General features: G+C 37.6%; 1 protein-coding gene across 1 annotated transcript; it reads right to left on the reverse strand.

The window, feature by feature from the left end:
• Positions 1 to 6,669: 6,669 nt before the first annotated feature.
• Positions 6,670 to 26,899, reverse strand: DEPDC1B (DEP domain containing 1B). The gene is made up of 11 exons (XM_069002293.1): positions 26,833 to 26,899; positions 26,129 to 26,394; positions 22,131 to 22,266; positions 19,764 to 19,891; positions 16,941 to 17,071; positions 15,828 to 15,875; positions 15,227 to 15,367; positions 11,959 to 12,125; positions 10,295 to 10,471; positions 9,059 to 9,244; positions 6,670 to 8,763 (listed from the first exon to the last, which is right to left on the reverse strand). Exons 1-11 carry the CDS (start codon positions 26,878 to 26,880, stop codon positions 8,602 to 8,604), a joined length of 1,590 nt encoding a protein of 529 aa, XP_068858394.1. The 5' UTR covers positions 26,881 to 26,899; the 3' UTR covers positions 6,670 to 8,601.
• Positions 26,900 to 27,161: the final 262 nt, after the last annotated feature.

Here is a 27,161-nt window from a genome sequence, read left to right on the forward strand (position 1 = left end):
TACACAAAAAATATAGTAACAATAAAGGAGTAAAACATCTTTGAACAGTTCAGAAAGCAAACTGGCTAAACAAAAGGCAACAACATGTTTTCCCAGTTCCCAATGTCACGCTCCAGTCATTTAATCATCTTCTATTGCAGAAGACTCAGCTCCAGCCTTGACAATGGTGTTATTGCACATTTGGTTCTACTGTCTACCTGGGTAAAACTACTTTGGTGTTAGTTCAAGGTACAGAGATTATGCTCAAGCAGAGCAAAGAGCAATTAAATCAGACAGTCCTGAGATCGTCAGTTGAAACCGAACTTACAAACCAGATTGTAATCCAATTTAAGACAGGACAGACACTGTTCTTGAGGAGGATTATGATCTGAGTCATCAACTTTATATAAAATGAGACCCTTATTAGTATCAAAGAAACCACCACTGATCACTGAGATACAAAATGGGAATAGCATTTTACAATGCAAACAAATCATTGGTGCTTTTGAGCTGCTGTAGGGTATGAACATTGATTTCCCTCACCTTCTTAACTTTCATTTACTTAAGCATCACGAAATAAAAAATGCTGTGTTCGTAGGTATTTCAGGATACCAAAAGGCTAACATTTGAAACTATTTGTAAGAACTTTATAAAACTATTAACATTCTTATTACATAAATAGAAGTTTCACTGAGATATTTAAGTCATACATCTAGCTACAACAGAGGAATATCACATCAACTCTAATTTGAAGGAATGCATTTTATAAAACAAAATTCCAAAGACGTATTATAACAAGAACTTTGGCTCGACTTCTTTCTTTGAGAATATATTTTGAAAAATGCCACAAGGCTGACCTCTGCTGGGTCATAAATTATCAAGCATCTGGAGTGGCACACAAATATTAAAATGCATCAAGCATGAGAAAAAGCAGGAATTTTTTAGAATCCCAAAATATTTTTCATAGATCTCAACATAAAAAGGACATTATTCTTCACAGTCTCTCACAGGAAGAAAGTGAATATGCCGCAAATCATTATAATAAACAAGAAACTACTGATCCCACTACTTATTCACTTGCCAGTACTTGAATATAAAATTAGCTTAAGGACTCAGAACTACTGCTTTTTATGAAATTAAGTTTAAAAGTTATCACTGCAAATATCCTTTGAAATCACACAAGTCGTAGTCATTCTCACATGAAAAAAGTCAGATCCTCACATGAAAAAGTGCTCAGGTAAAAACAAAAACAAAAACAGGCCTGCAAAAATATAAATACATTACATCCTGCCTTTTATTCACCTTTGGAGTCTGCCTAGAAGTATCAAGGTCAGTTCTTCCTCTATTCAGCAGGAAAGCTCACGAATGATTGCCAGAAACTTCTCTCTCAGTCACCACTAAATTTTCAGAGAACCTTGAAGTGATTTCAAATTACTATAAAGTGTAAAAAATTCATGGAAAGAAGTAGCAGTAGACAGCCTTAAATTAGCATCTGTGTAACTATAATTCATACCAGCCACCAGATCACGCTTCTATGTATCTTACTCTCTGCCTTAACCCCAGGCAAAGAAACTGCAGCATACCAGAGACATACCTTACCCTCCTTGTCCAGACTACTAGGCAGTGCAGAGATGATTTCCATTATCCCCAAAAGCAGTCGTGCCATAATAACACAAAATGTGACCCCTGTTTGCCATAAACACTGGGGTTTGACTGAAGAACAAAAATAACTAATGCTGTTTCCTTTAGTTGCCAAAAAAATCAAGAGAGGAATGAAAAATCAACTGTTTCTCATCACCCCCTAAATATCAAGGCACTGACTGAAGCTGATGAACTTAAACAGATGTGTGACTCACATGTGAAAATCCACAGCATACAGACTGAGGAGCTGTAAGATTTTGTCCAGTTTTCTACATATGATGAGTCATTATACTTACCCTTTACTCACTATGCCTTGAGCTCATGGCTTGGGCTTCAGTAAATATCTACCAAAAAAGTCTTCTGAAGACACCAGGAAGAATTAAAATTCACCATTTTCCATCATTCAGTAGCCTGAACGTAAAAAAACAAACCACAAAACACATCCAGCTCCATCTTCTACCCAAAGAGTATTACACTCCCTTCCCAACTCAAATCTGCTGCTTATCAAGTACTTCTTTATTTTGATGTACCCCACAAGATAATCAACTGAGCTCCTGAACAAGCTTGACAGAGTTCAAGAAATGTTCTGTGATTCTGTTCTTTTTTCTGGTAAATGGGAAAGACTGACGTAATGCAAATTCTCAGTTGAAGGAAATAATTCCAAATACCTTGCATAATCTATGGTTTTATAAAAGCTGCAAAAAATGCAATTCTCTAATGTCAGTCAGTACTAAGTAGAGGTCACATGAGATGAGTCATCTGATTTTATGTAACAATCTCCAATTTAGACTATCAAAAACTACATTAGCCCCTTTGCCTCAGCATTATGTCAGGAAGCCTTATTCACTATAAAAGAAACTTTTTACAGACTTGTGATTTCCCAGAACACAGTCTTTCCTTCCTTTTTTTTTTCTTTCTTACATGACCTACATATCTTTTTGTCAGACATTTGAGTTAGAAGTGAGCATGTTTGAATTTATTTTCAACTTGCGCTGTTCCATATTAATGCCTCTGTTATTACTGAACAGTCTGAAAACACTGATAAGATTAGCTAATGATGCCAACAGATTTTTATTTTCACATCCTCAAAGAGAACCAACAGATAGGAAAATCTATTGATTTGATGCAAAAACCCATAGAGCATCTCTCCATGAGATCCCTTATCAGTACATTTAGGTCATCCTTAATCACTTAAACACTTACTGACATTACCCAGGAATAATTTTATCAGATGCTACTAACTTAAATACTATAATGAGCCCATTGTATCCACAATATTTGGCCATATCCTTGGCACCATCAGTACTTCCAAGGAATCCATAAAAAACAAGTAAGAGCTAAGTCTATTGACAGTTTACCTAAATCTTCTATATAAATAACCCACCTTCATTAAATTTTCAGTAAAACCTGACAAACATTAGAGGATAATCGTGTAAGCTCCATCACTAAGGAAAGCAAGTTTGTCATACAAGCGTATGTTCTCTATGAAGAATTAAAACAATGTATTTAATAGACTTTAGCTCTACTACTGTGCTTTAGGTTTTCTCACTAGAATTCTATATCAGATTTTCCCATTTTGCCCAGCTTTGCCATCAGACTCATTTACTATTGGCTATTTGGGTCATTCTCAATTATCCTTCTGAAAAATGGTGTATTTGAAACTGTTCTGCTATTACTCTCCCTTAGTCAGGACAATCAAGAGATTTTTTCAGCTTTAAATACCAAAAGTTCAAAAAAAAGCAATGAAATTGAAAATTACTATCCGGAACCAACGCTGTTTAAGTATCCTGCCTCTTTCAATTACTTTTAAAAACAATTTCACAAACATATATTAGCTTCCTTCCTTTTAAACATGCACTAAATCTTCTCCTCTTTGTTATTTAATTATCTTGGCAATATTAAAGGTGAGTTAAGCATACCAACAAGAACTCATGAAAAGGAACTTATGTCACATAATTTTACATCATTATACTTAGTAAATTAGTCAATTCCTTTTAGTCAGTAGAATGCAACATTCACTTCTACAATGTGATTTCTATATAGAAAGAGAAGATGTCCTAGATGCACTACTATTCTAAAATCTGAGATTCTGGAGAAAAAAAAATCAAACCCCAAAATTGACCTCTAACACAGGAGGAGATGTTGATTAAAAAAATCATATAGTAAATACTTGGAAATAGAGCTGAAAGACCCATTTTATAGGCTTTCTTTTTCTGAAAAGCTTCTCTTCTCACACTTCTGCTTCAAGACTAATGAATTTATGAAAATAGTAATGTTAATGCATAACAGCTATTATAAAGTACACCGAAAGTTCCAAAGTAATAATATACCTACAGAGTTGTGTCTGTGAGCCTATGGATTTTAAATCTAAGACATATGAGTTTATCTAGAGCTAGAATCCTAGGCTCTCAGGCAATAGGAAACTTTAAAAATTGTGATCAAGAAATAAAGCAGGTTATTTGAGTTCGCACAGTCTCTACGAAAGAAAGAGATGCTCTTACAATGTAAAACATCTTAGAAAAGAGGGTAAAAAAAGCTATGGCATATCACTACAATAAATTTAAAAGTGTGTTATATTAACATATTACCTTCTTCACTTTAATTCCTGTTTCCATTTAGTAGAATACGAAGGCAAGATCACACAGATTTTGCCTAAGTTTCCTCTGATACGAAGTAACATATGAAAATAATTTCTGTAGTCCTGAGTGTAAACAGCTGATACCACAATCCTGGCAAATCAATCAGGATTTAAAGAGACCTCTCACAAAATATGAGCAATTAAATAATCCTTACGTACTAGCAAATAAGAACGGCAGCTATTTCTCAATTAACAGCACAGGACTAGACCAAAGGGTTTTTCAGATGACTGAATATTAATTTATGAGCTGGAACAAGCTGAGTTTGTGTAAGGAAAAAGAGCAATGTTAAGCAAAGACTCAGCTCCCCCCTCAAGAAAGGAAGAGAAATACCATTACTTCCTCTTCAGGGAAGTGCTGAAGCAAAAGTGTCACTGATGTGTCACTAATAACCAGTAGGTCAGGACAGATGTTATGCTCAAGGTGGAGTAGAGGGTGAGGGAAAATAAATTGCTCTGCAGGGGGCAAAAACACAGCAAGAAAAAACCAAAACCAACAGCAACACCACCAAAAAAAAACCCCAAAACAAACAAAAAAATCACCTTAAACAAACAAACCAACCAACTAAAAAACCCAAAAAACAAACCAAAAAAAACCCAACCCCAAAAAAACCACACACAGAGAAACCCCTCCCACACAATATGTTTCTGCTCAAACATCTCGCACAAAATCTAATACTACCATGACAACTAATGGTGTTACACTGGAAGTTTCAGTACTATGAAGTTAAATATTATTGAAATTTTAAAAGAATTAGATCCTACTTACATGCAAGATTACACCAGATGCTCCACTTAGATGACAAACAGAGGTTTAAGCAGACCAAAAAAGGAGCAACATCTTCTGCCTTTATTGAGTCTTCCACCTGACATGCTTTAAAAGAATGTCAGCTAGTCCTCCATTTAGTGAGGCTCCTCATAAGAGTTACTAGGATACACAAAACAAAGTTTGGCTTGTGGGCCTCATGGTTCAACAGAAATAAATCCAGGGGAGGCCAAGATGTTCAGTCTTGGCAATATCAAGACACCGCAGGGGTTTAACACAGAAGTAAATGTTAAATTCCTGAGAAAGTTAATATCAAGCCCAAAGTTTCTATTGCCTGCAGTTTAGGATTAGAGAATCTGTTTTTTCTGAGATACTTTATCAAGTTTACAGTCTTCTCTGAACTAGCTCTCAAGCTTACTTTTTCTAACCTCCACCCCAAAAAGAATAGGCAAATTTACCTAGCTACCCTTATTTTTGTGTTCCTACCATATTAATCTTGCATATTTGCACTTGGCTCAGCTCTAAGAAGGAGCCATACTCACATACCTTCTATTATTGAGATAAGCTTTTCTAAGTATCTCCCAAGATGGGAGCATGGTTAAAATTCAGTCTGTGAGATCATGGTCTCAAATAAAATTCCCTCCCTACAGTCCCTCCAAGGTTTTCAAAGATATTTTGTATTTTTCACAGCCTTGGGAACTAAGAGCAAATGGACTTTTTTGGCTTGTTTTTACCACACTCACAGAACTAAATCTTTAAAAAAAAAGAACAATTGATTCATAGAAACATATGGCATATCTTCAACCTCTCATCCTGAAAACTAATTAGTAAACTCTAATTGTTGTTTAAAATAGACTCAGGAAGGCTACATTTTTTCTTAAAAGTAACAATAGGCAAAAATTCAACAGGACAGTGGAAGACTTATTGGCAGACAGTAAGATTATTTCAAAAGGTAGATAGATTACCTTCAATTTCCCTGCAATTTAGGAAGTGATGGCAGATCACTTAGGATGGGCTTCCACTTTTATGCAAGACTTGCTTCCAACCAGCCTTACTCATTATTATACTTCATGGATTAGTGAAGTAGCAAAATATATGTAAGTAGTCTAGTTATAGTCAAAGTCTAACAGCATGCAAACATACACAAAATACTATGGCACATACAAAATATTTTCTCACCCTTGAAGGCCTAGCACAAAAGGTTAGAAATGGCTTCAGACCATTTTTAAAAGTAATTTTAATATTTCCTTAATATTTGAAAAGGGTACCTTTCTGTATCAAATTTGCTTAAGAAAAAGATTATTGATATGAAGTCCAAGTATCTCTTGTGATTGTTCTTGTGAGAACAATCATGAAAACATGTACTGCTCAATATCACACTGCCCAAGAAATAACCTAATCTATTAAAGCAACTACCTTGTAACATACATCGTGAAACTTATTGACTGGTTAGGAAGCTAGCAAGGTAAAAATGCTGTCAATATTGCACTACATTTTCTACTAAAATGTCAGAAATTTGTTGAGATGTCAGCTGTCTTCTCTCTGGCATAGACTACTCTGACATTCAATATAATATGAAATGCTGTTCTTCAAATCTCTAATGGATAGCATGAAATCACAACTCTAGGTACATACAGGAAAATGGCAATGCTTTAATAGCTAAAAAAGTGCTCTCAGAATCAACTATGTAATATGTACAGTCAGGTTATAAGTACACTAGATTTCATGATGCAAAATGATCAATAAAAGAATGTACGCTACAATGTCACTTCAACATTTGAATTCCATTTTTAGAGGAAGCTCAAGACTTTAAATTTTTTTGATAAAGTATATTCTATTGTCAAGCACCCAGCTTTGTACAGCAATATGCAGTAAGAGCATAGGGGAAAAAGGCTGGGTTGCCTATCAGAATGGGTCTACATAAAGTTAATGGAATTTCAACAGAAGTTCACTCAAGCTGTAATGCACCATATGCATCAGAAAATTGAGAATTAGTTTTCAAAAATAAATCTGCTCTGTCAGGGTCAGCACTCTTACAACCTGCCCCTGAGGCAGGTTAACTGAAGTTCTTATTAATAGATCCCTCAGGGCAGACTAGCATGACACAACACTGAATGAATGGTGGGGTTTTTATAAACAGAAAGATAGATAGATAGATAGATAGATAGATAGATAGATAGATAGATAGATAGATAGATAGATAAACAGACAGACAACAGGTTGATTTTGGAATAATTTAATTAAAATGGAAAGGAAGAACATAGCAGATTTAGCTATTATCTATAGAAATATAGCAATATAAAAGTATAATGATTACACTTGTGAAAATATATGATGAAAAGAAAGGATAAGAGCAGATAGTGAAGAGGAAAGATAGCACCACCATATGAGATCAGATCATTGCAATTTAGATGTCCCGTGGTCAAAGTAACAGTCACAATTTTGATCCCTCAAGGGTAAGGGAAGTCCCTGAAATCCGAAGTTCAACAGGTTCAATATGTTCAGGTGGGAATGCCCAGGTAGTTCTCCTCATAACACTGTGGATCATGTGCAGTCCTCTGGCAGAAGGCCCGAGAAATGAGTCTGGGGGCAAAGACATGACCCCTGTTTGTCATGCTGGCATAATTGAGCCAGTTCTGCCTTAACAGAATGGATGAACACCCTCAGGCCTTGGTGTGAATGTCCCTGTATCTCAGGATAGGGGAGAGTTTTACACCTGAGCCAGTTGTGTAAGGGAGGAAATTGGCATGATAAAAAGCAGTATCCCATATTGCAGGATCTGCTTCTTATCTGTTTTCCCTTATCTGTTCCAAACCCCAGCTTGTTGCTACACAAAGGTGGGTTTGTCACTGTCATCCTCTGGTGATGGATGCTCATCCCCTCTGCACCTGGGCTGTTCTTTATGCAGATTAGAGGTTTCATAACCACACACCCCAAAACTCTCCCCTTCCCCTGTGGCTGAAGGGTGCAAACCTGGCCTCAGCAAAGCACCTGCATCTTTTGAAAACAGCTGACTGGTTGCATCATTAACCTTTAATATTGCAGCCTCTCACAAAAAGCAAAGCAAAATCCAGTGTTTCATACTTAGTCAAGCATGTACAGCAAGTTAATTCCTCACACTGTATGTGCACAAATACAGCCTAGTTTATGCAAGACACTCATTTTCAGGGAGGGAAAAAAAAAAGCTGTTGACTAGTTGCAAAGAATACATTACATACAAATACATTTAGACCTTAAAATGATAGTCAAACCAAACCATAGCAAGTGTACCTTATCACCCACATACAGAATAATCCCCTTGAGTGTATGGTGGGTTTGTTTGTTTAGAGGTTTTCAGTTACCATTTTTTGTCGCTTGTTTTAAAGTAACAGACATTTAAAAAAATAATGCTTTACAAAAATACTGATAATGGTTCACATTTCTACCACCTCAATACTCTCCTCTTCTTTCAACATTTTCTATGATCTTAGCAGTATCCCCAGTAGTTTTTTTGAGTAACCACGTGGTGCTCAGGCTCCTTTTGCATGAGATCATTGACAAGATGCAGTCACAGTTCATTTGTTGATATATTTCAAACCATTTACATCCGAAAGCTTCTGGTTCTGTGAAATGGTTGAAAAGGCTTTTTTAAGGCCCACATCAGTATTGGTGGTTTCTGTTTAGTTTTTTCAGGAAATAGCATTGCTTCAGTTTCAGGGGTAGGAAATCGTACTCTGTAGACTTCAGGGTAAGATTTCTGAAACTAGAAAAGTACATTAATTCAAATTAAGAATTTGTTCAAAAGTGTACAATAACTATTAAAGTGTAGCTTTCATTTGTGGAGCAGGGAAGTTTCTCTGATGGACTTTCTATACCTCTATATATAAGGCAATATTTCTGGTTTGGGTAGATTCACCTTTATAATAATTTAGAATAAACCTTGAAATCCCCAATTGTAGCCACTATTTTAAATTCCAGTATTTCTCTAGAATACATGTCTAAGACTTGATAAATCTTTTAAAGTTGAAATTAGAAACTGTGGAGAAATTTTTATTTACTTGCTTGAGCTTCTTCTTTTTATCTTTCACAGATATTTCTTTATTCATTACTATTTCTTCCAACAAAGCTGCCAGTGGTTCTTGAGAGCCAGTTGCCCTTTGGTATGCAAATTCATCTGTACTGATTTGGTGACAAAATGATGGAGGAGGAAGTGTTGCATCACTATCAGCCCCTGCGTATTTTATCTGAAGAAATAGTAAAAAAAAAAAGAGCAGCTATGTTTTCTGCAAAAAACTTGCATAAACTGGCTTAATCAATTGACCACCCTAAGACATTAAGTAGAGGAAGTACTGACTAGAGACCCTAAACTGTACTTTCTATCATCTCCAGCACTAATTGAGTGAGTTACAGTAAGTCAGAAAACATGACACAAAGGAAGCCTGTTCAGCTCTTGAAAGAAGTTTAAAGTTACTTTTCCAGTAGAAAACAAAGACAAAAGAACTAAAAATCAGCTTTGAACAAAACCAAAACTTGGTATCAGGGAACAGAAATATGAAAAAACTGAGCAGGTAAGGATGGTTCTAAAGAAAAAAAAAAACTCAGAATGTCACTGATGTCCGCAGGGACGGAGCAAAGAACGACACAGAATTCAAATCCAGGATAAATGGAATGGAATTATTTAATTAATTACCACCTCATTTATATAACTTGATTCGCAAGAGTGGCATAACATAATTGGGTGCTTGATGATCCACCCCCCAGAGTGATTGGCTGAACAGTATAACACCTATTTCAAAATATTTTCTTCAGTGTACCATAACAAAGCTGTGCATAACAAGTCGGCACCCGTGAGATAAAGTCTTGGTTTACTCAATAGCAAACTGTTTCTGAGCTAGTTTGCATGAGAACGAAGACTTTCACAAGAGCCAAGCAGGAAAATTTCTCTGCTAGCTTTTTTAGCATCCATATCAAAACTTTAATAGAAACACTTTATAATCATTCAGTTTTCTTCACTACCTTAAACATAGCTTACCCATTCCATGGGAAGATAGTGCTGACAAACAGGAAAACATATTTTAGAGTTCTTGTCTCTAAATAAATTCAAGATTTGTTTAGTTTCATTTCAACATAGAGTTATGGTTGAATATCAGTAGTCAAAATTAATTCACTCTTCAAAAGCTAACAGAAACAGAACAAAGTCTTTCTTGACTTTGAATTGTTGATCTTCAGAGAAAAAAGGATAAATTCAATCTAGAAACATACAAATATAAGAGGCTTTTTCACTTCATACTTACTTGGACTCTCTGAAGATGTACAACATGATCCTCTATGGAAGACTTTAAAGCAGAAGGAACACTTAAGATCTCCTGATAATTGTCCATGAGAAAAGATACTAGTTTAGCAGCAAGAAGTTCATCCAAGTCTATTTCATCCTTTGAGCAGAGAATACAACGGGAAAATGCCTGAACTATCTGAGAAAAAAAAAAAACAAACAACATCATTATCATGTAATCTTTCTGTTTGGGAGTGACAAGTAGAGAATCAGGCTGCATTTAAAAAGTGATCTTTTAGAACAAATATTTTAACATCACAATACTTATTGTACTTCAAACATATCAATATTTTTTTAAAAATACATTATGTACAGTGATGTTATGTGAGTGCACTGAAGATTGCTCCTGCCTCATACAGATAATCTAATCCTGATTTTAGATATAGAATGGATGAATTCCATTTTATTCTCAAGACTTTGTCAAAAAGCCACTTCACAAGGCTATTTAAAGAGGGCATATATGTATTTAGAGATTTTTTAAAATAACACGGAAATATAATAGAAATTAAACACCAGAGGGAAAATTTAATTCAATATTCTGAAATCATCAAATCAAGGTTCAGGTCCAGTTCACTTCATGTAGTCTTGTGCTCAAGCACTCAGTTACAAAAGTTTCTGTCTGTGCACCAGTCACTTGTAACATTAAAAGCACAGAAGGCAATAAAGGTTTCTGTCACATACCATAGACTACATTGCTGAATTAAAACTTAGTACAAAATACTCGGATTGTAAGTATTCACATCTAAAAACAACATTTCAATTACAACAATTATTTTAACAAAAGACCATTTACAGTTAATTAAATTATAAACTGTGAAGTAAAAAATTTAATTATTTTAATCAAATGCTATTCAGAGTTAACTAAAAACTTAATTGCTGTGGAACAAATTTAGATTTGTGCATGCTATTATATGATTTTTACAGAATGGCTCTGCAGCTTAGTTTCCCATTGCACTTAATTTTCAAAGACTTTAAAATTAACCAAAAAAAATACATATTCTTAGCTAGTTGGAATTGTTAAGTTACGCCTAATAACTTTGTAATAAGGTGGTGTTGCAAGCATCAGTGATATATCTACATATGGTCCTACAGAAAAAGCATTAGCAAAAACTAGAGCTTATTTTAAGAGACCTCTGTGTGTGATGAGAAAAAATAACTACTTTAAGTAAATGGTAGGGATTTTAATTTTTTTGAATGGCTGAAAACAGGTAAATCAGAACATGCAGCTCTGTATTTCTAGCTATGACTGAAACAGGCAGTCTTTTTCATTCACACTGTCTGCAGTGATAAAGAACACCAGAGACCTCACTCCTTTTTGTTGTTGTTGATTTTGCTGTTTGGGGGGTTGCTTGTTTATGTTTTTTTCTTACTCAATAGTGAAATCAGTGGTGATTTAACTTTGAAAGATAAGGAAACCTCTAAATTCTGGCAAGTTCTTTGTGTGCTCACAAATTACCATGAAATCCCACTTTATTCAAATTCAGATTAGGTTTCCACATAGCTGGGATAGACAAACCAGTTCCTTAAATAAGCAAACTGCCTTTTGTTCATACTCTCCAGTAAGAATTGTTAACCTGTGCTACTTCAAAAGCCTGTCTGGACCTTTTACCTTACACTTACACGTACCAAAGTTCTGGTCCTCACTGATTCGGAAAGAGGTGGCAAATCCTGGTTTAGGCTAATTCTTGCCATCATTCTCACCAACAGCTGTAGTCTTTTTCTATTTTCTGGTGGCAGCAGGAGACAAGATATCTGAAGAGCTTCTACAGCCTTGCTGGGTTTTTGCAGCAGTCCTGGTTTATATGAGATCAGAAGGTTGTGCAACATTTCTCAATTATATATTTCCATAACATTTAACATAATATTTCTAAATCTAAGTCCCAAAATTCCCTTCTTACTCACTCAAGATCACCTAAGAACTCCACTCCCCAAAGAGACTAGAAAGATATCCCTAGAACTGGACTACTAGGTCAGTGTGGCTTGTTTAAGTTTTTAGAAGATTTTCTTCTGATGCACTGGAAGATATTGGTAGCCATAACCAACAACTCTAGATATTAGAATACACGAAAAATTACATTTTGTTTCATCCTTTGCTCTTTTATTATCTCAGCACTAAACGCAACTGAATGGTATGCACAGATATAGCAAACATATTAAATAAAATGTTAAGTCTGTGGCAACAATCAGAAGGAAAGAAAGTGTACTTATGCATCAGTGGTGGCTATGACAATACCAACATGTCACTCACACCTACAGACATTAAATCTATGCCTAACTCTGCTTACAGACTCTTGAGAAAACACTCCAGCAGACAGAGATATTTGAAGACTGCACAGGCACAGCAGAATGTGATAGTAGCTTAGGCACCTATAGAAAGGTCTCATCATCAAAATATCATCTTATTTTAGGCTTGTAAGGCTCAGCTAAGGAAGCATCTATTATGATTTTTTCTAAACAGCACTAGTATCAGAACAAAAGTCAGGAAACAAAATATCTGCATGACTGAAATCTAGCAGTAATTTCTGTTAGAAAAGGAACAAGGAAGAAAACAGAGACTTTTTTTTTTTCCCATAGGACTATATAGAAGTTGGAAGAGATCTCTGGAGATTATATAGACCTCTTCACAAGCTCAAAGCAGGTTCATCTACACGAAGATGCCCAGGACTATGTCCTGTCAAGTTTTGAATAGCTCCAAAGACAGAGCTTCCACAGCCTCTCTGGTCAACTACTTCCACTGTTTGATCACACTCCAGTTAGAATGCTATTCCCCTTTACAAAATGAGGTTTCCTGTACTTCTGTTCCTGCTCATTGCCTCTTGCCCTGCCATTGGGTACCAACAACAGAAGTCTGGCTCCTTCTTCTTTACTCCAACCATATCAATCATTTATACAGACTAATTCAATTCCCCCTGAGCCTTCTCCTCTCCAGTCTCTTCCCATATGACACATGTTCCAAGACTTTAGTAATTTTGATTTGTTTCACTGGACTTGCTGACTAGTGGTGAGGAAACATCTCTTGACCTACCAGCAATGTGCTTTATGCAGTTATGGATGCTGCTGTTATTCTTTGACTCAAGGACACGCTCATGGCTCGTGGTCACATTAGTGCCCACCAGGGCTTCCAAGTCCTCAGCAAAGTTGCTTTCAAATCAGTCACCAACAGCATTTACAGGTGCATGAGGCTATTCCTCCCCAGGAGAGGACTTGATATTTCCCCTTTTCTGAACTTTATAAGATTCCTGTTTTACCCATTTCTGCAGCCAGTCAAGGTCACTCTGCATCTTCCCTATTTTGAATTACCTGCATGCTTGTTTAGGACACTATGCCCTTGTTTAGGACAGAATGTGCCACCATCCTGGTCATTAATGAAGTGTTAATCATTACTGGCCACACTACCAGCCCTGAGCTGCTCCCCACTGACTGACATCCAGCCAGACTTTGTGCCACAAATCACAAACCTCTGAGCCCAGCAATTGCACTGATTTCTGAGTTTACCTCACTGTCCACTTACCCAACCTGTACTTCCTCAGGTTGCCTATAAGGATGCAATGGAAGACAGCTGAAAGCCTTACTACTTGCAACATAAACAGTATCCACTGCTATCCCCTCACCCACCATTTTGGTCAACGCCACAGTGTAAAAAGTATAAACTCTTTCTTATCAAAAAAGAAGTGTGGGGTAGTAAGTAAGGCAGTCAAAAGAGACAGTATTCCAAGGAGAGGGATAAAGCACTGAAGTTAATTTTCATAGTAAAGCTTTTTCTAACTTCAAAGGAGGACTTGGCAAGCATATTTAATGCATATGTTTAGAAGAGTAAGGACTGATTCCATATCAACATTGCATTTTTTTTAAAGACGCCACAAAACTAATGCTTGACTTCTTGAAACATTGCACAATTTTCATTGATTTCCATGTGATTTCATACACACTGGCATTAAATCTTTCTTCTGATTTTACATTTAGGAAATGCTGTGAAATAAAATTAGTAAAACCTGAAAGACATGAAAAACTGGAAAAGCAAACAGAAATAGAGTATGAGAGCAGAGGAATAAGTTTAAAGATATCAACAAGAGTTGTCTGAGAAAAAGTCAGAAAAGGAACATATTGGTTATGAAGCAAGATTGACAACACACAAAGTACAAAAATATTAAATTCCAGAAACAGAAGTGTTATTCCGGATTCCTTTCTCATCTCAATAGTTTACTGAAAACAGTGTTGTTCACACAGAAAGAAGGTCAAAAAACTAGGATGCTACAAAAGTATGCTTACTTTTCAACTTAATTGTTCTTTTTGAAATTACGTAAAATGTAATCAAATATTTTCCTATTTACTGTCTTTCAGTAAGCCACCTATAGGGCCAAAATTGTTGATTTTAATATAGTGTGAACCTCTGAAAAGTTATAGTTAATAACTAAACCATTGCTTCTTTAAAGCACTACATTAGTTAATGTCATTTCTAAATTTAAGCAACAAAGCATTTCAATTCCCTTTAAATGTCATATTCCCAGGGTTAAAAACAGTGCTTATTCCCTAATCCTTTCTAATCTAGACTTCAGTCAAGCAATTTCTAGAAGTTTATGAGAGTTTTTAAGACATTTAAGCATTTGTAAAAAAAGAAAAATCTGTTAAAATCCATCCGTTAGATGCTGAGTTATGAAGAGAGGCCTTTAATATTATAAAGACAAGCAATGGAAGACTTTTGAACTAATGTGATCAAAAAGATACAAAAATAAAACCACTGTGTGATATGAAATAAGTTTAAATATTCAACTATTTTCTTTGTAGAATGGAAAGGACAGGTCCTAAAGAATTCAGGTGTGATAGTATTTAAGTAAGGTAAAATAACTCCAGGAAATTAACTCTAAATTTTTTCATCCCATCCCAAACTACTCACCTAACACACTAACAAAAATATCAAAAAAATGAAATGGGAGAAGAGGTTCTTTCATCTGGCCAAAGTAGTCCACTATAGTTTTGAAGACATCTCTTTCAAACCCTGAGTATGTAGGCTGCTTCAGATCTGAGCAGCTGGGCCCTACAAAGAACAAACAAAACAAAACGGACCAAAAAAAGAGAAAGAGAACATTGATTTTCAGCCACCAAGCAGATCAGTATTTTCTAATCCAGCCCATTAAAATGGATCATTAGAGGGAAAAAAAATTTAAAAAAAAGGATTCATTCTTCAACATAAGTGAAATTTTATTAATCTACTACTGGACTGATCTATTCCCAATAGGTCTAGTGAAGATACATAGTAAAGGCAAAACATTAATAGAATAGTTAAACCTTCATATATTGCATTTCAATAAGCTGCACAGGAAGGAGAATACATGCTGACAGGTCTTTTCCAACTTTGTTTTAGAAAATCATCACAAAAACACTGAAGGTGAATATAAATAGGATTTAATAAAGTGGTGAAGACACAATCAGTTCAAATTACTTTTTCTGGGGTGAGTTGTTTGTGGGATCTTTCTTCCCCTTCTGAATTTACTTACAATTTGCTAGACATTTCATTGCGGATAATATCCAGTGAGGTAGTTCTTCTGCACAGGGTAGAAACAGAAATTAAAAGGAGAAAAAAAAAAAAGAAAAATATTCAACTGTTAGACAAAAGCAAAGCTAAAAACACTTTAATGTGTTCCTCCTGTGTAGTAAATCAACTGATTCCAGAGGCAGTCTATACCTGAATGTAGTATCTAGCTTGAATTACATCTATACTTCAGTACCTCCAGTACTATCAAGCAGTTATGCATTCTGCCCTTGCAGCTCAATCAGCAAAACAGGTCACATCAAAAATCTTTAACCTACTCTGAAAAAAAAAAAATCAGACCAACCTAGTTCAAGATACATCCTTCACCAGTGCTATACAGTGAAGTGTTTACTTTGTACCAAAAATGATGAAAAGCACTCATATATTCAGTTTTGTCATTTCTGCAAGGAGGAAGTTAATATTTGCCTTTAAAATGAACACAGACATGGTCTGAAGACAGTTTCATTCACAACCGAACCAGGTTTCATTATCATATTTAATTTCTCTACAAATCTCATGAAAAACGTGGAAGCAATAACACTGTCATATATCAGAGCAGGAAAGACGCTTTATTTTCTCCCTGATGTGCAAAACAGTTTTCAATATGGTACTATCTTCAAAACACATTGACTGAAAACTCAAGTCTCTCTCAATGTATATTTTTGTTCTCTCACAATTTTTAATATATTTTTTCTTCATTTAAACACTCCAGTTCAGGCAGCCAAAAGAGTAGGGCTGAGAAAGTTACCTTGAAGTGAATAATAACCCTGTATTTATAAAATGGTAAAAAAGTTCCTGCTGTTTCCTATTCATTTTTCAACCCTACTAAAGCCAGAATATGTTTAAGACAATAAATATGGAATAAACCCTGCCTGTTACTATTGAGATGTCAGAGGAGAACAGTAGCATTTTACTTTGTAAAAACTCTGGTTTTTATACATGTGGTCACACAGGTATAAAGACACAACATTAGTGTAGGTTAGTGTAGACTAGAACTAAGTGTAGACTTAAACTAATACTTAAATCCCAGTAGATTACAATATAAGAAAAATTAAATGAAAATTTCTTAAATACTCACTTGATTTGTCTTCTAAAGTGACAATGCCTTGCTTATTGACATTGTAAACATTTTGAACTATATGTTTTGAATTCACAAGTTTTGTGTCTAACACTTCATCCAGAGAATCCAAACCCAAGACCTTCTGTAATCTGCAAAAATACATAAACACATAATTCATACATCATTTAATCTGGAAAAGGCAAACATGAAGTATTAGGACACAATTTGGGAAAAAAAAGAGACCTCCATTTCATACAGAATATCTGCAGTTGGATGGCAGCCATCAGGATCATTGAGTACAACTGCTGCTCTCTGCCTAGATTCATAAAATATCAAAAACTGGAAGGGATCCACAAAGATCAGATCCTGGCCCTGCACAGCACAACCCCAAAAATTATACCATGTGCCTGAGAGCATTGTCCAAATACTTCCTGAACTCTGTCAGGCTTAGGTGGCCACTTCCCTGAGGAGCTTGTTCCGGTGCCCAACCTCCCTCTGGATGAGGAATTTTCCTAATATCCAACCTAAACCTCCCCTGACACAACTTCAGTCTGTTCACTCAGTCCTGTCACTGGTCACCACAGAGAAAAGACCATTCTATTTTCCTCCACTTCCCATCACAGATCACACTGCAATGTCCCCTTCAGCCTCCTCTTCTCCAGATTAAAGAAGCCAGGAAACCTCAACCACTCCTTATGTCTTCCCCTCTAAACCCTTCATGATTTTCATAGCCCTCAAAAAGTTTCTTTTTAGTACCTAGAAAAGGTTTAGTAGTTTTAATACCTAAAAGTATACCATATAACTAAAAGCACTGCCAACATGCTTCTTGAACTCTGTCAGGCTTGGTGCTGTGACCACTTCCCCAGGGAGGCTGTTCCAGTGCCCAGTCACCCTCTGAGTGAAGAGCCTTTTCCTAATGTGGAGTCTAAACTTCTCCAGACACCGCTTGATTCCACCTCCTTGTGTCCTGTTGCTGGTCACCAGAGATCTTCCACATCTCCCCTCACTGCCTCTCTGGAAATGGTAGGCTGCAATGAGGGTCGGCTTCCTCAAAGCTTTTGGTGACTGTACAGCTCTTTGCTCTATCCAGATCTCACTGCAGACCATGTCTACCCTTGTAGGAGTCCAAAGCTCCTTCTAACCTAGTATCATCGGCAAACTTAGTGTACATTCAATTCCTGCATCCAGATCATTTATAAAAACGTGAAAGGGCACTGGCCCTAGAATGGCGCTCTGCAGAACCACACTGATGACTGCTCACCAGAGACAACCATATTTACTACAATCCTTTGTGCCTGACCCATGAGCCAGTTGCTCAACAGTATTATGGACTCATCTAGCTGTATGCTAGACAGTTCACCTAGAAAGATACTGTGAGAGACAGTATCAAAAGCTTTGCTAAATCCAAAACAACCACATCAACTGGCTTCCCTTGGTCAGCTAGATGGGTGACCTTGCCATAAAGAAAATTGACTTGGTTAAGCAGTACTTTCCCCTTCTGAAACCATCCTGGCTATGACCAATAACTGTGTGTCTCTCAAATGTTTTTTATTAACTCCCAGAACAACGTTTTCCATAATTTTACCAGCACTGAAGTGAGACTGACAGGCCTGTAATTACCAGGGTCTTTGTTCTTTGCTTTCTTAAAACTGAGACAACTGGGGTCTCTCCAGACTCCCAAGATAAATGAAAAAAATTGAGAGAGATCCTGCAATAATATCATCCAGCTCTTTCGGTACCCTGGGATGAATCCCACTGGGCTTCATAGATTTAAGCGCATCCAGCAGGAACAGAAAGTTTCAAACAAATTCAGGGTCAGCTGTGAGTTTCCCCATTCCCACAGTCATACTCTTCCATCACAGAACTCTGGGAGTCTCAGTGTCCATTATCAAACTTACAGAGGCCATGGCTTTCTGCCAGATGAATACCACTGCTCCCTGATCAAGCTGGCTGGGTTTCAGCACCCTTCCATACAATCTGCTGTGCCAACTCTGTTTGTCCACCCTGGTGTTTTGGTTGATAGAGCTCTATACGGGCCTTTATGTGAAGGAGAGGCTTGGCCACCATTGCCCCTGGTCCAACTGCCCAGGTCCTTTCAGCTGCTACCATGTGAGCTCCAGGCTACCACCAGAGGCTCTCTCCACTCCCCTCAGGTTTCCTTGGTTCAGGAAACCCAGGAGTACACATGCACTAAAGCACTCTGCTGCCCATCATGCTGTCACCAAAGCTGCTTACCTCAGCACTGAGTGCATTCATTACATGCAGATAATGTGATAGATTTACAGTAAAGTGATCATTAGTAAGACCTCAGCTATGCTTGTAGTACCAGCTAATGTATATTATTTTTTTCCTCTGCAGAAATAGTCCAAAGCAACAACTTTAACTTTGCATAGGATATTCCTTTTGAATATGGTAAAGAATATCTGAATCTCAACATTTATCTCATACATACATACAACCATTTATCTCATACAAAGTATCATACTCGCCATTGAAAGGTTTCACAGCACTTCTATATAAGTGCTTCTATTTCATAGCAACAAGAAAAAGAGACAGTGAAAAAAGTGATTAAACAAGACAAAGCCCACACAACAAAGACTTGTATAAAACAGCAAGCAAAAGTCAAAAGGTACTAAGCACAGTAAAGTTTTTTTTGCAGACTTTACCTGCTGAATTTGTTAGCCAAATAACAAGTGGTAGAGTTAGTCTAGACACCAAGGCTTTGAAGGCAGGGATGAAAAGTGAGTGGGTGAAATTACAAGTATTACCAGAAAGACAGACAAGACTATTACCTAGTAGACAGTTTTACTATAGCAGCAAATGACTCATAAGTATACTCACCGTGACAATGTCATGGATTTCCATATCTCTTCTATATTTGTTTGTGTTAGCTCTCTGTGGAACACTAGTTTGCATGCTGGTACTTCCCCAATAGCTATACTGTGTCGCTTGTACCACATCTCAGAGTTCTGAAATCAGAAAAAACTCTCCTCATTAACTGGTGACTTTTCAAGTGTTAAACAGTATAAAACACTTATAGCATTGCAAGTGTTCCTAAATTCCAGTAAAGTCTTCGGGATGCAAGTAAGTGTTTGTGTTTCAGAGAAATGAATCACTTTTCTCAGTCTTGTACACACATCTTTTCTCAGTTCCATAACTTGTCCAAAGCTGAAATATTATGAGTGTCAGAATAGCCATTAAAGTTCAGGTGTCAATGGCCTTTAATCCTAAATTCAAATTCAATCCATTATTAAAATCAGTTCATCTACCATTTTCAGATTAAACATCTGTTTATGGAAAAGTTACTGGAGAATTTTAAGATGAGATACCAAAGAATTGGAAACAATTCATCCTTGTTCAACATATATTGAAAATAACGAAACATTAAGTTCAATAACAAGTTCTCTACATAAAAAAAGTAAAAGAAAGTAGCTACATCTGAGGGCACCCATCAGATCTAGTCCACCATTATAACAGTGTAAAGTAAAGCTGAGAATGCAGAAGACCACTATCCTTTATGCAAACATCACATCCAAGTTTGGTGCTTGAAGATGGTCATCAAGGTATCAATGGGTGGACATACACTGCAGCTTATATCAGCAGCATTCTCAAGGCAAAACTCCTAATCATTCCAGTTCTTTGATTTACATTACAGAGCAGTGCTAAAGGACATTAAAAGTATTCCTTGTGATCACAACCAAACCACAAAATGCACTCCAGGAATGCACTTAATTTCTCCAAGCACTAATTGTCTGTCATTCCATGACAGACTAGACTAGCATTAGTTGGAAGCAAATAGCACCCTCTGAAATTAAGAGTTTGGTCTTCTACATCAGTATTTCCTGACACAGACCCATGCTCATCAGTCAACACACAGCCAGTAAGTGCTCAGACTGATGATGAAGCAATTAAAGATACCACCATTTTCAGCTATCCATCTACTTCAGCATTCCAGTGGAAGCAAGACCTAACTATAAAAGAGGTATCAGAAAGAAGCTAATACCTTTGCCTCAGTTTCTTCCACTTACAGTCCACTGTATTAATCCAAACTGCCAATGGAAGAGATTTTGAGCTATGCCAAACTCTATGCTGTTGCATCTGAGTCAGATGCAGAAGCAGACTTTTGCTAACTCTTATCAGGCCAGGATGCCTGGATAGAAATTTAAAGCACAGTTGGAGGCTGTAACATATTACACCTTCAACAGCTACTTGCTCAGTAACTAAATCCTCTATTCTCTTTTCTTGTCTTTGGCATCATCTTTTTTTCTATCTTAATCTTCTACCTACTTACTACTGAAATTCTAAGGACCATGTTCCTCCCCTTCAGAAGTGTGTTGTATATGAGGAGTGCACACGATTTGCACATAGTTGGATTGTTAATATGGAATAACCATTCATTCAGAACACTTAGATGTCCAGCAAACTGGTAGGAGCTACTTTTCCAAATAGACTATGGTTCATCAAGAAATCCAGAGCAGGGCACTGGCCTTGAAGGGCAGCAATAAAAAGGCAAAAATCATCACAGAAATCCCGAGTTTCACAAATTATGAGAACACACACATATGTGATATACTGAAGGAAGGGCTTAGAATATACCTAATTCCAGAAGCCTACTCTTTTACTCTGTCTAGGTGACCAGAGTTGATACAATTTTGGTTTACTAATAACAGCAAGTTTTTTCAACAACTTTACGAAGGCTGAATCAACCCAGATAAGTATGAAGCAGGATGATTTTCCAAGCTTACAAAGGATAACTGAAAATTCAGGACCACTTCTCCTTAGGCAAAACATATTCCTCTTGAAAAAGGAAATTGAGTCACTAACAGCCTTATAGCAGCTAGGCAGGCTGTAATACTGTATATACTCTGATGCATGAAGTGTCCAAATAAAGTTACAGTGTGACTGTTTTGTCTTGTAATATAATAAATGCCCTGTTGGAATTTGAGCAAACTAGAATGAAATATAGGAAAATATACCCATGCTGAACCCAGATTGCTCAGGACATTACAATGTGTAGCAGAAAGAACACTCAAAGCCTACTTCTCCAGCAAATTGTAAGAACAACTTTACTTCACAAAAGTTTAAAATAAAATTATTTAGCATTTAATTTTATAACCAAGTATTTTGTGACACACCATAGAGGTCATTAGTTCAGTTTTGCTTTCCAAATATGTTTTTGTCTGGGGGAATAAAAACTGGGTCCCTTACCATTGTGATGGATTTCACTGGGATATATTCTTGAGAAGTGCCAGCCTTCGGTTCATTCCAATCTGGAAATTTAATTACTTCCTTTCCACATGAAGGTTTCTTTGGATATGACTTCAGTGGTGAGGAAGGAGGAAATCTACAATTAAAGAACATTTTTAAAGTCTCTGAATGCCAACGTAATCCCTATTTACCAATGCAAAACTATTGTCAGCCTTCACATGCAAAAATACAACAAATGCTTTGGACATTCACAGCCCAACTTAGTTCCCTGTAGACTGGTGTTACATGATATGTAAAACATCATGAAGTGTCTTGTTTGGCCTCCAGCTGCTGCTCCAGAACAGTCCAGGTCCTTTGTACTTCCCATGACATAGCTGAGCCTTGGGTGAATGTCTGGTATCCCAGTGCATCTCATAGAGCACCTGCTGTCTACACACAATGACAGAGGTCTTCACTAGAAGATGTTGATTCTGCTGAAAAAGCTGGGGGTATGTTTTCCCCCATGTCAAGTGCATTGTTAGCATGCATTTCCTAAAGCAAAGCTACATAGCTAAGTTGCATGACTAACACTCGGATTTAGTTAAGAGTGCATGCAAGTGTCCACACAAAGTTTTGTCCACATTACCAGGCTCTTCTGTGTTTACATGCTTTCTCTGTGAAGATCATATTCTGCAGTTCTTTTCTGAAGTCTTTTTCCAGCTGGTTTTGCAGGTAACTATTTGGCTTCTTAAGGCATTTCAAGAAGTGCCTTGAAGAAATTAGCAGAAATAAGCCCTAAACCAGCCCTTGTGGAAAAGAAGGAAAACAAACTATCCAGCTTGACCAGAATCAAATTACTGCTAAGCTTAGGTCAGAGCATGTACAAAGGAACTAATGACAGCATATCAGTAACACAAATCAGTCAGATGGCAACACCTCTTCAGACTGGCCCAGATCCAATCTTGTCTACTTTCACTCCCAGGTTTTAGATGCTGAGATTCCTGATGTGTCAAAGAACTGCTTAAGCCTCACTCACTCTTTTAAATCAGACAGTAAAAGACAGATATGTCTGTGACTTTGCAACAAGAGCTTGTACACTGCTGGATAGCATGCATACATATCCTACCAGAAAGCTACGCTTGAGAAATCAAGTTTCTCCAAAATGTCACCCCATCCTCTAAAGGCACTTCAAACACTTAAGTTTTTAATTTAAATTTATATTGCAGTTTGGTTAGTCCACTACTGTTACACTGCATGAGTTAAACACATTGATTGTTTTGACCACACATACAGAGCACATTCCACAGTGCTGTTCAACAGCACATCTGCAACACAGAGATCACTTCCATCAGACAAACTCTCAGAACTAGCAGCAAGCACCTCACACTAATCCTGCAAGATTTACTCTGTTTTTCTAAAAGTAAGCCAGATTAGATGGCAGATGTTCAGCTGTTGAGTGTTCTCCACCATTTTTCAGATATTATTTCTTTAGAGTTTAATATTAAGTAAAATATACCCACATATCTGCAGACTTTTTTCTTTGCCTTACACTACTCTCAGAAGTTTCCTGTTTCTTTTCCAGGTCTTCACAAGTTTTAGCTTTCTGTCATTTGCTGCCCTGATTTGCAACCAACCAGTAAAAGAGTAAGTTCTCACAAGCAGAAAAAGGAGGTACATTCCCCTTTCTCAGGTAGTCTTACAGGAACATCTAGATAGAGACAGATTAACATTACTCAAAGCAAAGAACTGAGGAGCACTCCAAGACTGACACCTCAAGATCAGAATTGTTTATAGCCAGCAACACTAGTCTGGGGAGTTTATAAAAAGAGGAAATAGATACCTGTGTGTGTCCAGAACAAAGGATACAGAACAAGGTCAACTAACATTGATGTCCATGATATAACAAGTATTACTGCTGAATTTCCAAAAGATTGCTATCACTGCAAGAGTACTAACCCTTTTGCTTTTAATAGAATGGCTTAGATTAAAAAAAAAAAAGCGTAAAGCCCAACAGCTTTCAAAACTGTAACTTCTCATTCATTACTGTAAACTCAACTGAGCCAGTAAGTCAGGACACACAGTTAAGTCTTTGCTATATTTAGAAGCCACATTAGATCTCATCTTCACATTTAATACTTGGCAAATACTCTCACGCAAATCAACTTTTGGCAACATTTCTTTTGCATACTCTGTGGACAAACAGGAGCAGACAGCTACACTTACATGTGAAGTTAATGAATGACACAACTGTGAACAGTATATTAATACAAATTTATACAGAAGGTATGAAGCATGTCAGCATTTCCAGAGTAAGCACCGTCAGCAGAACTGACTCGTATCACTACCTCCGTCAGCACGATGAGGAGAAAAAACGCTGTATTTTACACATAGAATTAGGAAAGTCCACCAGAGGGAGCTGCCAGGACATTGCACACATGAATAAAATAGGCTGAAAAACAAATATTTAGCTACTTAAATAGGAGAGAAGCATGTTTTGATACTTAAAGCCGTGAGTAACGTACATAGCTTATTTATGCACCAAGCCCAGTGAGGAAAAAGCTGGCTGCAGTTCAAGATGCATGAAAAGTATGCAGTTTTAATACAAAAAATTTCAACTAGTAACTTAGTTATCTCTTCATTGGGAGGGGGAGAAAGAATATCACAACAAAATATATAACAAAAGAGTTCTCTTGTCCAATAGCAGATCATTACATAGACCACCTGGAAAATAAAAAGAACATAAATATTTCACCCAGCCTTTCTTCCACAGCCTGCAGCTCAGTAAAGTCATGACTGCAAATACAAAGAAATGAAAGAACAAAATAATTTTAATATATACTCGTGCAAATGCAAAATAAACAAAAAAACCCACAACCACACAAACGTGGCCAAACCAAACCAAAGAAATATAGCATAACACCAGCAGTTATCAAAACCCATATTAAATCTTCTGACAAGAGTTAATGCCCAGAAAAAAAGAGCAAAAGAGCAATAAAGCAAAATGAAAAAATGATTTCATACGTAGCAAGTGGGAATTCAGTAATATCTATTTTCCCAAAAAGAATATTAAGAAATCATCACCTAAAAATTAATATGTAAAATTTACATATATAATAATAGCTATAATAAGTAGAAGTATAAACTTATTGCTAACCTATTTTACATAATGATTTGCATGAAGAGAACTCCCATTTCCTCAAAAGAAGGCTTACCATGAAAAAAGTTATAATTCCATACTTACAGTAATGGTCATCTTTATAATACTTTTGCACCAGACAGGACACTATAAGACATTACAAATTCAGAACCTGCAGACCTCTGGACACCCAAATCTTAACTGAGGTCACAAGAGGTCAAAGAATCCAGTTCAGTAATGCTAAGCATTTATTACAAAGAAATTTCTTCTCCCCAGTCAACAAGTCATCAGTTGAGATGCTAAACAGGGATAAGTAAGCAACCATCCTTGAGGATAAGCAAGTAAAGCTTTGTCTCTTGTCCATCTACAAACCAAGAAGCATAAAAAAAATTACATTATAAATGTCTTAGATTCAGAGGGCCTTTCTCTTCTCTCAGAAGAAGTGGAGACAGCAACCAAAACGGTCAGGGGGTTGGGAGAGAAGGAGGACAATTGGAGCTGGATGATCAATGCCATTCTCACTTCCACCTATATGTCTTGATATGCATGCTTCCAGCACCAACAAACCTGATGTCTGCCATCGTCAATCAGAACTCGACGCCTTGTGAAAGCTGCAAAAGCTTTTGTTGATATTCAAAGAATGCAACTGAATAGAAGTGACCTTCAAAAATATTTCAAAACAGACAAGAAAACTGAAGTCAAACATTAAATCATGACAGTTACCCGTTACTAAGAAAATTAAAGTCTTTAAAAGAAAGGGGGGAAAAACATGTCAACACCTTTTCAGAGATATTCTACAAAAATACTTGTAAGACGTGAGCAAGAGTTTTTACATCCTGTTTCCAAAAAACCAAAATTTTTCTATCACCCTATACAGGCTTACCGATATAAATGGCCATCGTCTTCAAAGTCTTCTTTGCCCCACCTTCCTTTAATATCTTCGATAACATGATTTTTCAGGAATTTTTTAAGCAGCTTAACCGTTTGATCACGAGTCACTTCTGGGCCAAAGTTTTGGTTAGAGCCAAGTAGCTCATGCAAACAGTCCACTGCCTCCGAGGCTTTGAAGCAGCGCTCGTAGCTCTTGAAACGACAGCGATGCTTCCGTAAGGGCATCCCAGCACGGAAGAGCTCGATTATCTCGTTCCACTGGGGAAGGAGAACAAAGCAAATCGTTACGGGAGCTCTTCTCCCATGTTTTCCTTCCGCAGCGCGATCAGAACGCAGCCAGCTCTGCAAGCAGAACTACGCTCTTTTTGACCGTCTGCCTTACAAGAACATCGAAACCTAAGCCCGGGATTTAAACTGTCGAGACCCGAAAACAAACACCAAGTTTAGGAGGCTGAAATATTTAGAGCCGATACTACCTACGGATCTACGGATACGTCTTTAGCCTCCCTTAGGTTTTACCAGGACAAAAGGCTGAACCTGCCGCTCCGCCCGGCCGGGCTCTTCGCGGCGCCAGCCCCGGGCGCCCCTGCCCCGCAGAAAGGAGGCTTGGGAGCACCGGCCGGTACCCAAGAGGCCCGACACCGAGTGGCCGCCCGGGACAGAGGCGGTGCGGGGGACGGCGGCGGGGGCACTCACCAGGCGGGTGGCGCGGTACGGCCCGGGCCCCACCAGCCGCGGCTCCATTGGGCACGGCCCCGCCGGCTCCGCGCTGCGTTTGAATCCACGCTGGGCGCCGCCGCCCTCACCCATTGGGTGGCGGGCGTGGCACGTGACCGGCCCACACCGCCCTTGATTGGTGGGGCGGGAGCGAGGCCTGGAGCGGGGCGGGGCCTGGGCCGAGGGCAGCCGCTGGGGGGCGCGGACCGGGGGCGGGGCGTGAGGGCGGCGCTGTTGGCGCTGCGTGGGCGGGCGGGGGAGGCCCGCCTCAGCCTGCCTCAGCCTGCGGGCCGCAGTGTCCGTGTGGG

This window comes from Aphelocoma coerulescens (genome assembly GCF_041296385.1).
Source record: "Aphelocoma coerulescens isolate FSJ_1873_10779 chromosome Z unlocalized genomic scaffold, UR_Acoe_1.0 ChrZ, whole genome shotgun sequence".
Taxonomy (NCBI): domain Eukaryota; kingdom Metazoa; phylum Chordata; class Aves; order Passeriformes; family Corvidae; genus Aphelocoma; species Aphelocoma coerulescens.

Bases quoted from the DNA above. Each gene is read 5' to 3' on its own strand.
- DEPDC1B (XM_069002293.1), bottom strand. From the start codon at position 26,880: ATGGAGCCGCGGCTGGTGGGGCCCGGGCCGTACCGCGCCACCCGCCTG. The intron at 10,472-11,958 runs GTACGTGTAAGT...TTTTTTTCTCAG, and splicing joins CAGTGAGGACCAGAACTTTG to ATAGTTCAGGCATTTTCCCG. The intron at 8,764-9,058 runs GTAAATAAAAAT...GTACTTTTCTAG, and splicing joins AAAAGAAGAAGCTCAAGCAA to TTTCAGAAATCTTACCCTGA.